This window comes from Pocillopora damicornis, chromosome 2, assembly GCF_964200805.1.
Source record: "Pocillopora damicornis chromosome 2, jaPocDami1.2, whole genome shotgun sequence".
NCBI classification, from domain to species: Eukaryota; Metazoa; Cnidaria; class Anthozoa; order Scleractinia; family Pocilloporidae; genus Pocillopora; species Pocillopora damicornis.
This window is the reverse complement of record NC_142671.1, coordinates 33,613,373-33,629,895: the sequence shown is the minus strand read 5'-3', so window position 1 is coordinate 33,629,895 and position 16,523 is coordinate 33,613,373. Positions and strand designations below refer to the sequence as shown.

The following is a 16,523-nucleotide window of genomic DNA, read 5'->3' as shown; positions in this document are numbered from 1 at the left end:
TGCTCTCGGCCACACTTCGAACTACTCTTTCCTGTCCTCAAGTTTTTGTGCGGGAAATTTGGAGAGCTAGGTGACTTGTGAACCAAAAAGTAAATTTAATAAGAGCAATGGCATGGTGGAAATTTGCATTTCGTAGCTTGAAATATTGTGTCTAATTTTCCTTAAAAACCCTGATAACTTTTAATTTTTCTGTTACTCGCTCTCTCTTTTTTTTTTTTTGCAATATGATGACATTTCCTTATCAGTCTCCCGAAAAAAAGGTCAAGTGCAAAGTTCCGGTATTTAATTTAATAAATTGAATTTTTATTTACTTCGTCATCCCTAATTTCGTAGGCTTCTATTTAGTATTTGTTATTCAATGGTTTAATCTAATTTGTTTACTATTTTCAGTCCCACCAAAACAAACTAGTTAATTTACTAATTTGTATTTTTTCCGCTTGAGACGATGTTCCTATTAGCGACGCCAAAATTTGCTTTTTATGAATGAATGATAACAAAACACTTTGGTTCTCTGGAAAAATCGGTGTTCATTTTTTCCTCTTTCGAACATACCGCTGATGTCTGTTGCGGTATCTAAAACTCAATTTCCATATAGTCCAGTCTCGTTGGACTTGGAAATATTTTATTTTCGACTGCTGGGCACGCTTTTAATACGCCAACGTATTGGAAGTTCCGTTTTTAAATGAAGCCTTCCGAGACAAATCACAACATTCCGCTCTCTAGAAAAATCGGTTTGCGTGAACATTTCCTTTTCAGCGTGTTGTTGATCCTAGTTGTGTTTTCAGTTTATGAATATTTATTTCTGAAAATGACTTAGAAGGCCTTGGCGATTCTTAAAGTTTTTCCGCTCTCATCCGTTGTCGCAAATGTCTCTATAAAAATTCACAGTGTATCGTCAAAAGTTGATGACCGCTTGTTTTGCGTGTATGTCTAGTGTAGAAGTCAGCTTTACACGTGATGTGCCCACGCCTGTGCTCTACACGCGATGTGTTCACGCCTGGTGAACACGACAAAGTACTTAGGAAAGGTCAATGCCATCTCCTTTCACATTACCAAATATTAAACACGTCGTGGAAGAACACGCCGTCAGAGGATGTGAAAACTCGCGTTATTTTACGTCACTGACCCCAAGTTTAACTACAACATTTTTCTCTGGGATAGTTTTTTGACTGTCTACACTCTTGACGAAGATCTGATGTTACTATTAAACCATCCATTTATCATTTTTGATGTTCATCTTTTGGAGTGGTCGAGGAGATAAATGTGTGAAATTTTTATTAAAATCGTTCGATCCTCGTTGTAGTGACAATATTAGCAGCTTATCAAAAAACTTTGACTTCTGTATCATCAGGCGGCCCAGAGATGTTTATGTTTAGAGGCCCATATGTACGCGATTACATCGAATTCATACTATAGCACGGTAGAAATATGGCCTAAACACTCTGGACCTTCGTATGTTTAAACTAAAGACGGCAATCGGCTTATTCAACATTTCAGGAAGTGATAGCAGTTAAGAAAGTTGTTTCATAATCCGCATTTGGTATCATGCGGTATTTGAAATTGGCCAAACATTTAAGGAGCTCTAACAAAGAATTGAAATTTGTCCAAGTTGTCTGTTCAGCGATTATTGTATTACTTCATGTAGTCATCTTTAAGGGGGGAGTCTGGTTACATTTTGGGCCCAAATTTGTAATAGATTGTAGAGATTATAAAACTCCAGCTATTTAATGTATCACCATAAAATTTTGCATGCAAATAGACTAACCCACAACCTAATGTGGCATATGGTTCGCAGACCATAATAAGCAAATTTATGGTTAAATATTAACCAAATTCATCATGGAGGCTAATTCTCACTAATTTCATGCCCCCCTACTTTTTTTCTGTTCTAGTAATACAGTAAGCATAATATTTCACACAACAACACTACACAAACTCTCCTACAAACCTATTGAGCAATTTTGGTTTTCACCAAATTGTGTTGTCATAGCAACAGCATACTTTTGTAAAGAGTTTAACCTGGAATAACTTCAACAGAATTCATCAAAAAGAAAAAAGGCTCAATAGGTTTGTAGAGCAGCCTTTCATATGTAACTGAGCCAAATTTGGCAGAAAATGGATAAAAGCAAATGAAAAAAGTCTAGGGGGGCATCTAAAAACTCCGTAAAAATGCCTTTTTGAGAAAAATGCTGCTTAAAAATTTCGAAAGCAAAATCAGTGGTGAAACATCCATTAAACAAAACAATCATTAATTAATTTAAAAAACAGCCTTATTAAAGTATCCTGAGATCATTTTCTAGTTATAAATCACAATTTCTATTTTTTTTTCTTTTTTTTGCTGGTGCTGTAGTAACAGTCAGTTCGTTGAAAGCACCAGCACTGTATGTTGTGCCCTCTTTTTGTCTCCGCTGCTCCTCATCTCTTTGTTTTGCTTGTCTTCGAGCAACTCTGTATTTCTTATGTTGATCCTGGATCCTTTTTTCAGCCTTTTTGATTCGCTCAGAGTCTCTTCTGGTGCTCTCTTTCCTGGTGTGGCCCCCAACAGCAAGCCCAGCCCTTGCCATCACATCATGCTTTGCTGTTGCTCCTGCACTAAATTGAAGGGTAGCTGATGCTGTTGCCAAAAGAATTCTTTTCCTTCCATGCCATTTGTGTTTTGGGCATCTAATCCACACTAATGAATTGATAGACTCATTTGCATTTTGAGTAAACCCAGGAAGACAGCGTGAAAGAAGGGCAGGATCACTGAGCCTCTCATAAATAGGATGCAAATCCTCTCTTGGACCATGTGCCATCAAAACTGACTGGGATGTTTACTTCAGTGTCCTCATCCCCTGCACTGATCCCTTCTTCTGTCATAGCCAGCTTCCTTGCTTCCCTTCTGTTTTTCTCCAATTCAACCTGGACAACTTCAGTGTGAGCTTGAAGCAAGGCATCCTCATGACTGTGCCAGGTATCTTTGCTCAAGGAAAAAGGCATATTCAATATTTCACAAAACTTGGAAACATCTTCTCTGCCAATTCCCATCTCAATGGCAGCGTAAACCACTCTGCGATTTAAATCTTTTCCCTGCACAGTTCTGGGGGCATTGTCGGAGGGATTATGATCACCGGTGGCCAGAAATTCCGACAGACCACAATCATCACAAACAGCATATAAGCTGCTACTGAGGCCAAATCGGCTTGTGCTTATTTCTCGAAGTTCTAGATGGTCTACAACATCAAAAACAAAGAAATAACTTAGTGATAACGACACAAGATGAGAAAAGCAATAAAGAACCACTTTTATGATGAATACAACGTAAATTGCGAAAGAACAAATAATTATCTCACCGGAACAACATGGCGAATTGGAATGAATCCTTCTCGCAAATTCCACAAGACTATTAATGGACACAAGCCGGTATCCTTCTGGTATTTCACCTTTCGGATCCATACTTTCATCCGAAGAGCTTTCTGTGTATTCGACAGCAAGTTTTCTAAATGACGCCGAAGCAGCGGGCGGTGGAATTTGCTCGCTCACAATATCATCTTCACCGACAAACGTGATTTCTGTAGCAGAATTTCTCGCAACTTCCACGGGAAGTTTCTTCTGCTTTTGGACTCCCTTGAATTTTGGTATCTTTTTTCGACAACTTCTTTTCAGAACGGACTGTTTTTGTCCGATTTTTCCTCCCTTTGGCATGGCGTTATTACTACTATGAGCTAGATTCACGAGGAGTCAGCATGAACAGCGAAATGATCCCGTACTAAGCAACCAGGCCTTTTTTAAGCTTTGGAAATATACACAGATAAGTCTTGGAAGGGACTACAGGAACAAACGAATCATCGGACTTAAAAAAGACTCTCAAGAGACCTTAAAAGTGCATTTATTTGAAACGGTTGCCATGGAAACGGATCAACAAACTTGTACACGTCATAAAGATTGAACTTTTTTTACCATTTTCTGGGTAATTTCTGATATTAGAGGCATTAATATTTTAAAGTTGAATAATTTTCCTGTCTAATAACGTGTAGAAAAAAAATTTGACCGAGTTCACAATTTAACTCAAAATTTCAACCAGACTCCCCCCGATTCGCAGAACACACGGCACTCAAAACCTTATATTCTTAAATTTTCCGTAATTCTAAACTTTTCAAACCAGTTTAGTTTCATTCTCCCCTTGTTTGAGTTGTGATAGTGGTAAAGACAAAGGCAAACAAAAAATGAAATTTTTTTTTAAAGTTTAGACCAGGGAAGAAATTAGTCACAATACATACATTAAAAAACTTATCAACAATACTCCTTGTTAATATCCATTTATTTACAATAAGACATCCAGCTGAAGTAGCAAGAGTTAAGATTGAAAAATTAAAGCGTATTCCGATATTACACAATAGCAATCTAACAAATCAGCGGGTTTTACAAGTCTATCAGTGTTTCGTTTTTGCTATAGAACAATTTTAACGCTTTTTGAGATAAAATAAACTTAGATCAGACCGAATTTTTAATCAAATATTGCAACTCTTCATCTTTTACATGATGTTATTGCTCTGCCAGTTAATTTATTCTCCAAGACACCACACTCATAGCATGACCTGATCTCACAAGTGATATTTTCACCGACAATCCTGTATATAGATATTCATCTCTCACAGGGCGCTAAGGACGGGGTCTGGTATAAACTTACCAGTAACTTCAAAGAAGTCGAAGGTAATAGCTCTCTGAATACATTTACCGGAAAATTTATTACAGGAGGATTGAGTGTTGTCGCATATTATCTCATTGATGTACGGGGGGGGGAATATTACTTTTTAACTTCGTTATTGCGGCGCATCAGTTGCACAGGTGTTTACCTCTGTTCATGACAGCGTCCCGTGTCCAGCACCGGCCAACTTAACTACTCTCAATCAAAAACTTTCCACGCTTCCGGCTCCACTTGCCCTCAATCCATGGTTCAAGGCGTTAGGCATCGGCCTCGAATTGATTCAGGCCATCGCTTATCACGCTCGACTTCAGTCGAGCAGCTTGAGGTTGATCATGTTAAGCCTTGAATAAACGCAGAAATTGTTCCGATAGAGGCATCGACTCCGCGAGAACAAGGTCGTCGAGCTGTTTGCACGCCCCTGTTTCACTGATGATCATGTAACGCGGGTTGTAGGTAGCTTAGTAACATAATTTTTGTTGCGTTGAGACGAACACAAATTGGACATACAAAAGAGAAACTGAGATCCGGCTGAGGCATTTCGCTCACGCTTTAACCGAATTTATCCTTACTGATTCTCTCAGGTGACCTTGTGGGAGTTGTTCTGGATAGTAAAAATTGTCTCAGACGAAGCCATCATCGTAACAAGAAGAATCATGAAAAACACTTGGATCAGCGTTTGTGGTTAAGAGAAAAGATAGGAAATTTTATGAAACTAAATTACTATAAAAGAGAATCAAGAAAGAATTTATTATTATCTTGAAAACGGAGGCCCGTGAACCAAATAAACAAAACAATGCATTTTATTTATCCTTACCGAAACTACAGTTACAATGGAATAAACGGAGTAAGCTTCTGGAGAAACTGTTGCACAGCGTCGGTGTGGGCATTAAAGAATAATTTGGCTTCATCCACTAAGTTGATAAGGTAAATATTGGCCACCGTAAAGAGCTTCTACAACGGAAGGGTTAACGCTCCAAACGTCAGCTTGAGATCAGAAACTCTTTACGGTGGCCAATCATCACAGTTATCAACTCAGCAAATAAAACCAAATGATACAGTGTCAGTGGTCTCAGTATTATGAAATAACAATAAAGGGTAACTGACAGACCAAAATAACCTTAATCAGTTTTAAATGCTAGGTTGCCATGATGTACAGTGATGTTATTCACTGAGCAAAGATGTTAATTATCGTAATGCCCGTTTGTTAACAATACGGCGGTTTTATTGGTGGAAACATATTGCAGACATTCTAACCTGACTTTTATTGCTCATTTTTAATAAAATGGTGTTTTCATATGCATTGGATGAAACACAGACATCTATTAAAATATCATAGGAAGGTTGTTCTTGATAAGTCGAGAAAAAAGAAAAGATATAACAAAACTGCGAAGGCCGTTGAAATTTTTTCAGAAATTCGCATCGTGGACCCTAAAATCTTCTTGGTTGACGAGTGAGAAACAATTTAAAAAATTGCCATGAATCTCAAGTGAAAAGACTTTTTGGATTAAAAATTTAACAAAGTGTTTGACGATCAATTTTAATTGCCAATTATGGAAACTATAATGTTTACACTTCTGTTTTCAGGCTTGAGAAGTGTGAAGCCATCTCCGATCGAATTTTGGGATACACTTTGTCCGAAGGTGCCCCTAATGTCGTAGCGCGCTTTTCGCAGAATTCCTAGAGTGCAGCTTTGAATTAAAACAACTCAAAGCTGCCTTAAAAAAAAAACAAAAACAAAATTTTAAATCTGTTTCTTTCACAAAAGACAAAAGGAGAGACCATAAAATTTAAACAGTCTGACTGAATGCTTCACAACAAATTCTTAAGATACAAAGAGTTTCTCCAGATACAGATTTCTTGTTTGTTTGTTTGTTTTCAAGCGAGCCAAAGAAAAACCCTTATCAGTTAAATTCCTGATCAGGCAAAATTCAAAGAAGAAAGCAAAGCAAAACAAAGAACTTTTTTTTTCTTTTCAAAAGAGTTGAATCAAAAGCTCTGTTTTACGATCGTCAAGGCCGTCATAGTTCTCACGAAACGTACTACAAAGCAACAAATTGCCGGTACGGCAACTTCCCAGAAGCTCAAGTTATCTTCATCTTGGTTTGAATCTAAGAAATTCTTGTTGGAAACGGAATTTACAGCTTTTGTATTTTGATAATGTACTTACCTTTTTTCTACGAATTTACTCAGTGCTTCACAAAACAGCTTTCCTTGGAGATCTGAAATTCAGTTTTGTCTGTCTTAACCCAGCCTTTCGGAGAGTACACTTGGTGGTAAGTACAAACTGTTTGGATGAATGTTGACTCAACTTACTGAAATCAGCAACGTCAGTCATTTTATTAATAAGGATGCGTAGAATAAATTTCACTGTATTGTCATAAGGTAACCGTAAAAAATAGGTTTTGTCTCTCTGCAACTATGGAATCCGGCTGAAACTTAAGTCCGCAGTACTAAGATTAATAGAACACCAAAATATATTATACCTAAGTATAACCACTTTTCGTAATTAGGTTATATTATAAATTGCTACTATAAAATTAAATATATGGATACAATTCATTTTCAGATATCTAAACAAATATTCACCAGATATATGCCAAAATGTCTGGCAAAAATATATAAGAAGGTTTATTAAAAGTATTCAAAAATAGCACCCAAGTGGTGAAATACATGTGAATTTACAAGCATACTTCAAATATTTAAAAAATACGAAAATCTTACATTTGACTTCAAAATTAAGAGTCTAAAGGGACTGGGAATTACAAGAGTCAGTAGTTATATACCAATGAAAAAACGCTTAGGTTTGCTTGACTACAAGGACTGGGCGTTAGACGCCATTGTTGGAAAGAAAGATTTTTTAAATCTTTCGGTCCGGCATTTAAAGAGTGATACATGGTTTTTGTTGCGCAACTCATAAACGTGGCAATCGGCGCGCTTTGGTGGAATAAGGTGGTACAGCCGTGACCCAGGCACACAGATACCGTCCCAAACTTTCTTGCAGAGTTCGTCTCTTCTCACATTTAAGCGAGTGGAGTTTGCAGCCACAATGGCGTCTTTGTAGCTCAGCGCCGGAAATAATATACGCAGAGCTCTTTTCTGAACTCTTTCGATCATGTCCTTGAGGTAAATTGGTAGGCTAGTAGACCAAGTGACGCAGGCGTATTCGAGGACCGATCGTACCAAGGCATAAAATATGTTAATAAGGTCTTCGGGTGGAATTCCGGACCGCTTGAGCACTCTTAAGATGTAAAGACGTTTTGAGGCTTTGGAGACAATCTCACGCACGTGCTCATTCCACCCAAGAGTGTCGCTGATAGTGACTCCAAGGACCTTGTGTGAGGAGACCCGTTCTAAGGGACGTCCATTGACGCACAAAGGGCCAAGATCTGGCCGTGTTTTAAGCGAACAAATCACAAGTTCCTTGCACTTCTTTGGGTTGAGGTTCATATTATTGCGCGACGACCACTGTGCAATGGCGTCAAGATCTTTCTGAAGGGACGATGTACCGCCTGATGGGATGACCTCGGATATTGTTAGGTCATCTACATATTTCCAGTGGCTCGATAGTAATGGAGTTTCAATCGCGAGATCGTTAATCATCAGGAGGAACAGGATGGGGCCAAGCTTAGTGCCCTGCGGGACTCCAGCGTGCACGGGCAACCAAGGGGATACAATGTTCTTAATCTTAACAGCTTGGCGACGGCCATAAAGAAAACTGCAAATCCAACGGATAATAAAACCACGGACCCCAAGGTGGATGAGTTTATTGACTAAGATAGTGTGGTCAATATGGTCAAAAGCCTTACTAAAATCCAGGAAGCAGGCCCTTAAGAACATACCTGGTTTGTCAATAGAGGACAACCAGTTGTGCATCATATCCAACAGGCAATAGATGGTTGAAGTTCCTTTGAGGCAGCCGAATTGGCTGAAATCGATGAGGTGCACAACACCCTCAATTAGCCATTCAACTACGAAATCCTCCAGGACTTTAGAGACGATTGCTGTTAGGGAGATAGGTCTTAAATCTTCCCTACCGGTTATGGGCGTAACCTTGGGTACCGGTGTGACATTAGAGTCTTTCCATGCAGTAGGGAAGGAGCCTGATGCAATAGAGGTGTTGAATATTCGCGTGATCGGCTCAGCGAGCTCAGCAGCATATTCTTTCCAAATACGAGTCGGAATCCCATCAGGCCCAGGGGCCTTAAAGGCGCTGATGGCAAGTAGCTTTTTGTAGACCCTTTGTGTCTCGATCACGGGCGGTTGAGGGGATGGTAAGTAGCAGGGCAGTGCACTTGTATCAAGTGGCTTAATGTCAGATATTACAGATACAAAAAAACTCATTAAGGCGTGATGCGAGAGTCGCGCCAGAGATAATTCTGCCTTCCTCGTCAGTATAACTGAGTTCGTTAGGGCTGCTAGCCTTCCCTGCAAGCTTATTCACCATACTCCACCATTTCCTCGGGTCAGTGCTCTTGAGGTTATTAACTTTGTTTTTATAGAACTCGCATTTCCGGCGGGTGATAACCTCTCTGACCTTATTTCTAAGGCGACGCCATTTCTCCTCCGGGCCATTTAGATAGGCGCGTTGGCGCTCTAATATGAGAGCCTTAATCTCAGGTGACATCCAAGGCTTGTCCATTGGATGAATCTTCACGTATTTGGACGGAAAGTAGATATCGCTGGCTGATGAAAGATCCTTAGTAAATGAGTCAGTGAGAGAGTCAACTGATGGTGAGTCACCGTCTACTTCTAAATCACTGAACCAACGGTGTGAACACGCCCACCTCCCAAAAGCGCTTATTGCCGACTGAGGAAAGCGACGCATCGGGATCCTTTTCTTTTCAACGCACAGCGGGTTTAGTTGGTTCATTGAAAGCGGATTCCAGTGAACAGAGCCATGGTCCGAAGACCCTAATTGCGCGCTGACAATTGGTTCGCTATAGTATTCACTAAAATCCGTTAAAATAAGGTCTAGTATGCTATTGCCCCGAGTGGGTCTGATAACTACTTGTTTTAGAGTAATTAAATATTTAATATGGAAAGGCAATGATTGAAATCTTCCCAAGCACACCTGCTTTTCGTAATAAGGCAATAATTAATACATAACTACAAAATAAAAGAAATGGAAAGAAGTTAAATTCGGATATCCAAACAAACCTTCATTAGATAAATGCCAAAATGTCTAGCAAGGAACTAATAAGACTTTTTAATTACTTAAGATTTGAGGCTGTCATTCTGCAACTTTTTTGCGGCAAATTGTAAATTACAGAACGACGAAATGCCAACATGTCACCCCGTTCAAAGATGACGTGCCACGTATTAGATGACAAAAGATATGGCACGCGTTCTGTGCACGTCTCTTTACAATATTGTATTATGCATCAAGTTTATCTTAAACGTTGTGTACAGAAACATATTGTTTTTTATTTATTACGCCAAAATTTTTACACAAAAAGATTTTTTGATCACGGGCTGTGCAGTGTTTAATGCTGTAAATATTTGAAGAAGAAGGATCAACCTTTATGCATTCAGAATAAACGAATACTTTAATGATAAATAAAGGATCGCATTGGGGAAAGGAATTATTAAATATCTCATTTACTGCGCACTTTATGTTTGACCAACTTTTCGTGCCATACTGAGTTGTACAGCCCGCAACAATCAAAAGACATTTTTGCTGCCAAATTCAACTGTGAAATCTACTACTCAGTTGCCAAGCTATAAAAAGGGGTAAGTTTCTGAAGAAACTGGGGTTTTATGCCGGTGGGAGAGCATAACAGGGTAATTTGGTGTTATCAACTTAGTTGATAACGTAAAGAGTTACAAATCTCACGTTTCGAGATTAGCCCTTGGTCAGTGCGAAAGAAAAAATAGAAAAAAACGAGGACAAAAATACACTCAAATAACGTTTTATGGGTATTTCGAGATCAATGCTTCTTTGGTGTTAAAAGACCAGTTATTATTTATCACCGAGCGGAGAGAATTTTTGGGAATCTCGTGGTTTTCAGGAGGGGCAGAGATGGCACCAGTCGCTGGTAACAGAGTGTAAAGGAGGGACTATGGAAAATTAACTACGGGGGGGGGGGGTGAGGGCGATCATGAGATATAACAGAGCTAGTGAGGGTGGATCGTAGGAATATAGCAGAGCCTTATGGGAGGATCAGGTAAATCTTATATTTTATCATGACCCAAACAAAATCGTTCAATCAATCCCCTCCCTCCCCTCCCTTCAAGACCATAAGTAATGACCCGTCTACAATCATACCTCATGGATTCGTTCAATCAGCTGCCAAATGTTGGGAAAGATAATTTTCATCCCTGAAAATTGTTTATCGCAAATTCAGAGACTATTTCAGGCCAAGTTCTGTCTTCGCACACGTTTGCATTTCTTTTTTCTGTTTTTTTTTTTTATTTTACCGACGATTTTGTAAGGCGTAAAATATTATGTCGCCACTGTTTCCCTGAAAGACACTATCGGCAAGGGCATACGAAATGTTTATATTGTGCCCATATTTAGTATTTTACCTAATGGTAACTTTGAAAATACAACATTATGACGGCAAGATTTCCACCGCAGGTTATACCAGCCTCACACGAATTGTGTCGATATAGTTCCTTGCCACTGATCTTACGTCATAGAAAAGATAGAGTCTGAAAAGCTAAACAGCCCATATATGTTGATAACGATATTACCAAACAGAGCAATATATAACAAAAGCTGAGCAAAATCACCTATTTCAAAGTCAGTTTTCTTGATTACCAACGATATTATCCTGAAATGATTTACTAAATAGAAGTAGAAATTAGCGGTGGGGGTTGATCGATCAGTCGGTCGAAAATGAATAGTACCCTTCAAACGCCGAACTTTTAACCTGAGCAGATAAGAGTTAAGATGGAGTTGATATTTATCAATGTTTGCTATATATTAGACGACTGCCTCAAGCAAGGACGTCCAGGAGCCAAGAAAAATTGCATCCTGGAAGATGTAACTGTGTTAGCTATTTTGTTAGTTTACTAAACATATATATATATCTATATATATATATTTATATTTTGTTACTGATTAATAATATGTGTCATGTCATTTAACTATGTAAATTAAAACAAGCACTGCTGGATAAATAGCACTCGAGAGTATTGGATGTTTCCTGGCTCACGAATGTCTGCGTACGTCTTCTTCTTATCTGTCAAGATCAGAAAGAAACGTCTCCCAAGTTGGGTCAACATATCAACTCCCGCCGCTTATGGCTACCTCCGAGAATTGAGCCTCACATAGTTTCAAAAAAGCCGTGTTGAGTGAGTCGACTTAATAATTTGATTGCAGCACGAACCGGTTTTTCGGAGATAGGAAGTAAAATTATTGACAGTTAGAATTCAATGAACATTTCACTTAGCAAAAGTACTTTGACAAGTTTGAGACAAAACGCTTTATATCCATTATAAACATTTTTTGCTACTCATAATAATGAATTTACTCATCGCAATAAGCGCAAAATAAACTGGCTGCTTTTCACAGGTAGGAGGGATTTTACCCAAATAAAATCCTTTCCTTATTTGGTTCTTTGGATATGCTTTATAGAATACGATTTTAAAAGCAGGATGAAACATTTTATTTCAATTTAGGGACTTTCCTTAGTATACTGGTTATCAAAGATCACTGCAATATTACTTCTCTGGTCGCAAGAGAGTACTTGAAATAAAATATGAGAAAAAAAAATTGTTCAAAAATAGAATTCCTTTTCAGCGTCCTTATAAATGCTATGGTAGTTTCTTAAGTTGGAATTTGGAGTAACAGCCGTTTTGTTAAGGCTTCTGTCATTTAAAGCAACCTTCAGTGCGTCGACGTTCTTTTGCGTCGAAAAAAGGTGAGTGAAAAATGCAAATGACTTAACGGAACAGATTCGTGATTAACTGTTTTTGACAAAGTGTGGAGATGAAGCCATTTTTGTTTCTTTTGATTGATGAATTCAGAAACAAAGTTTTTTTTTGAGCAGAGCATGAAATGAATTATCACGAAAGGCCCAACATACGAACGTGTTTAAAATTGGAAAACTGAATTTTGTTGAGCGGGCATTTAAAAACTGGAAACGAAACCTCAAAAGGCCTGTTTATTCAACTCTAACCAAAGAATCGGAGAGTACTATCCATTAAGATTTTTGTTATCACTGAAAGTAGTGTGCTATTTTTAAATTAAATCTATTTTAACATGGTCATTGATCTTTTGCGAATTTTTAATTTTCCCATCGGTATAAATCGATCTCCGTGGCCACATTTGAGAAAGGAAACTAATAAAATCAATTGAGGAGTGTCATTTAATTTGGATTTGGATTCCTCAAATTCATAGCAAATTCTCTTTCAGTACGCATTCAGAAACACGACAGGAGGATGCCAATGATAATATTCTTCAGTAACCTCCACTTAAACATAATGTGTTCTTATATTAAGTGTACGCCGGAGAAAATTACATCGTCAGGGGATCGCTGCAATTTGGGAAATCGCCGCAGACTAAAAGGAACTACATATGCGTAATGTTAACTGGATTCCTGCCTGATGCTATGCTTTTTCAAATTAGCTGCATTTATCTTAAAAATTCCTCTGGGACTTTGCACGGGAGTATTCAATAACTTTACGATGAAAGAATAGATAAACGTGATGATCGATATGCAAATACGATACACGCAGCATGCTTGAACGCATTGCGTATCAACTGAGCAAGGAAGGGAGAGATCTTACTATCAACGGCAAATTTAAACTTCTGAAACTGATACTTCAGTTTAACAATAAAATCATAAAGGCTTCAAGGAAATTCCATCTCTGACTTTGTCTTCGAGTCCAAGTTGTACATATATTTTTTTGTAATGTTAATTTGGCTTTCACGCCGAATATCTATAATTACTTCCAAACTATTTGCCTTGAAGAAGTGACGTCATGATATTCCCGCCATTTGTCGGTATTTTTCGTTGTGAAACTTGAAACTATCACGATAAAAATATATGTAAGAGGCAATAATGAACCGAGAAGGTTCAAGGATGTCTAAAGGTAAGAGAACATCAAAACAGATTGCAGACGATGAACTGGAAAAAAATCAACCCAAGATTTTGCAAAATACACCGTTGATAACAAGATCAAGTAGTTATAGCAACTCAATTAAGGCTTTGCGTTGGTCATTCTATCGATAGATCAAAATCAGTTATAATGATCGATATACTGACTTTAAAACAATTATCTCTCAACCATCAGTTGGGGAGCAGAAACAATCTGTCCTGTGGCAGAACGGACACAGCACCGCAGAGAATGAAGGTGAGAAAAATGGCGGTAATTTCATTTTCTGATCATCAGTGTATACTCTTTTCAAAATTTTCGAGTCTTCCAATAGTGTAACTATCGATAGCTGATACAGAAAAAAAATCCGAAAAAAGAAGAATGAAAGAATATCATTTTAGAGAATAAAATCGTGCACTAAACAATACCACTCCAGAGATGGGAAAAAGAATAGTAAACGTTTGCGGAATAAAGATTTACCCCTCTGGCGGATATATCAGTCAAAAAAAGCAAATCAAGCCTAATAAGGCAATTATGGAAGTTATCTAGGGAAAAAGAGCTTTGATTTTTTTTTTGAAAAACTGAAGTCTTGATGATTAAGAATATATCTTTACTGAAACTTATTCAAAAGATTTATTTTGAATGAAAATATATGGTAATTTACTTGACGATCATAAATTATCATAAATTCTACTTCAAAGTAATTGATAATTACAGAAGTCACTTAAATATTTTGAACAGGATTAACTGATGTTGATTGCTGGAAAAGTTTTCAAAAGTGTTATATAAAACGCAAATAAAACGTGTAATTCTTTTTTTAGAAATTTATTTCTGGCTTATAAGTTTCGCGTTTGAGCCATATTAATCTACCATTATACTTTTGTGATATTTGCTTGTTAACGCGCCAGACATCCAAAAGGTTAATTGTTCAAAAGTGTTTACATAAATGCAAATAAAACGTGGAAGTATTGAATTAGAAATATATTTTCAGGTTTACAAGGTTCGCGTCCAAGTCAAATAAGTGGATTACTATAATTTCATGTTATTTGCTTGTTAATGCACCAGAGTCTCAAATCATCAGTTGCTCCCATATCTCTATTTGTTCTTTTAAAGTACTGAATTAAAGTAGCTCACCTATATCGACCTCAGTTTTCATCCGACCTACTTTCCTCAAAGAGATATGATGTTTATGGCGTATTTTGAACCTTCTTAACTTGTTTCAGCTGGAAACAATTCTTTTTGCGTTGGTTTTTATACTCAAGTGTATCATCGTGGTAGAGGGTCTTTTCCTGAATCACTACCCGTATGAGAATGATGAGAGGCAGCAGATAGCAGATCGCAGAATTGTGATTGGGTCAAAAGAGCCGCGTGTCATAAATAGAAGCTTGCTGGCAGGTTATCGGGGAAGGCCTGGAAATAAAATGAGACAAAGATTTAGATATCCATGGAGATCAAGAATCACGAAATTTGCGACGATCAAAGCGAATCCGGACATTTGCCGAAACCACTCGAGGGTTAACCGAGTGGAAGACGAGCCCGGCCCAGTCGTGTGTTTAAGAAAGTCAGAACATGACCTTTTGGTACAATTAGGGTCTACTGGAGGGTTAAACAAACGATATGCGGCTGTTAACATCACTGACGCAAGTGGTTTTGAGGATCTAACCACTTTCCCGGAGGGACAACTGAAGACACCCGATCATGATCCGAAAAAAACCGAAGTGGTGAACTTGACGGAAAGCACGAAGCACCATGCACCTATGCGCCAAGCTGACAAAGAGGAACTTGACTTGAAGAAACAACAGCGCCTGAAAAGGAGCCTTCCTACGTCTCCAGGCACATTTTTCCGTGGGTGTCAGAAACGGGGCACAATCACAAAAGGCACCAATTTGCACCGCTTATGCACGGAATGTTCAGCCACCACTCGGCTTAGTGACGATCGGTTCCCAAAGTACATCAACGAAGTTATTTGCCGGGATAGCGACCGCCAGTGTGCTGCCAACATGGGGCTTTGTTTCCAGCGAACACATAAACTTGATTTCTTGCGGTTTACTGGCAAGTTCGCGCCTGATATTAAAATGACTAACTTTGCTGGCAAGCCTGTGTATAAGGAAGTGTGGGACCTCTACACACAGGAGATTCGATCGTGCTGTGAGTGTGAAATGTACCCTCATATTTATCGTGCGATTAAGTCGAGGAATGGCGGAGATGACGGAGATGACGGAGATGATGACGGAGATGACGACGACGACGACGATGATGATAGATAATAACGATGAACGAACTGATGAGAGTTGATCTTCTCGACACCTTGTTCCAACTATTATCGTTGTTTTACCCTTTTGCAAATATATTTGTGTATATAAATTACTGGTCATTTGCATATATTATGATCGTTTATGCACAACCAAAGGACCGGTGATTTGCATGGCGCAAGCAAGCAAGTTCCTTTTATAACTGTGCACTACAACTCAAATGAAATTTTAGCTTTTAATACATGAAAATATTTCCACCCTCCCCACCCTCCCAGCGATGAATAGCATCAGGAGCACCTGATATTGTCCAATCCCTAAGCCTGATATGTTCATGTAAGCTGTTGGTGATAAAATCACCTTATGAGCTGTGACGTCACTTAGAACTCTCTCGTATCTCATCCCAGACTCCCTTCAGATATTAAGAGAATGTGCAGTAACCAGGCTAAAAAATAAGAGAACCTGGAATTGGTTTTGAAAGGACACAAATAATATGACGAAGTTTTGTGTAATTTGTCATCGAGTAGGCCTTTTCGGACCAAATT

The 16,523-nt window shown here is 38.4% G+C and overlaps 2 protein-coding genes across 3 annotated transcripts; one reads left to right on the top strand and one right to left on the bottom strand.

The window, feature by feature from the left end:
• Window positions 1-1,656: 1,656 nt before the first annotated feature.
• LOC149050971 (uncharacterized) lies at window positions 1,657-3,835 on the bottom strand. Its single transcript, XM_089197843.1, has 2 exons — window positions 3,333-3,835; window positions 1,657-3,212 (listed from the first exon to the last, which is right to left on the bottom strand). The coding sequence occupies exons 1-2, from the start codon at window positions 3,682-3,684 to the stop codon at window positions 2,755-2,757; spliced, it is 810 nt and encodes a 269-aa protein (XP_089053969.1). The 5' UTR covers window positions 3,685-3,835; the 3' UTR covers window positions 1,657-2,754.
• An 8,022-nt stretch (window positions 3,836-11,857) lies between these two features.
• On the top strand, window positions 11,858-16,093 carry LOC113669970 (uncharacterized). Of its 2 annotated transcripts, XM_089196572.1 has the most exons (4): window positions 11,858-11,983; window positions 12,432-12,552; window positions 13,928-13,987; window positions 14,953-16,093. In XM_089196572.1, exons 3-4 carry the CDS (start codon window positions 13,982-13,984, stop codon window positions 15,994-15,996), a joined length of 1,050 nt encoding a protein of 349 aa, XP_089052698.1. In that variant the 5' UTR covers window positions 11,858-11,983; window positions 12,432-12,552; window positions 13,928-13,981; the 3' UTR covers window positions 15,997-16,093. The 2 variants fall into 2 exon arrangements, with proteins under 2 accessions (XP_089052698.1, XP_027041853.2); XM_027186052.2 differs by lacking the exons at window positions 11,858-11,983; window positions 12,432-12,552 and having other exon boundaries at window positions 13,710-13,987.
• Window positions 16,094-16,523: the final 430 nt, after the last annotated feature.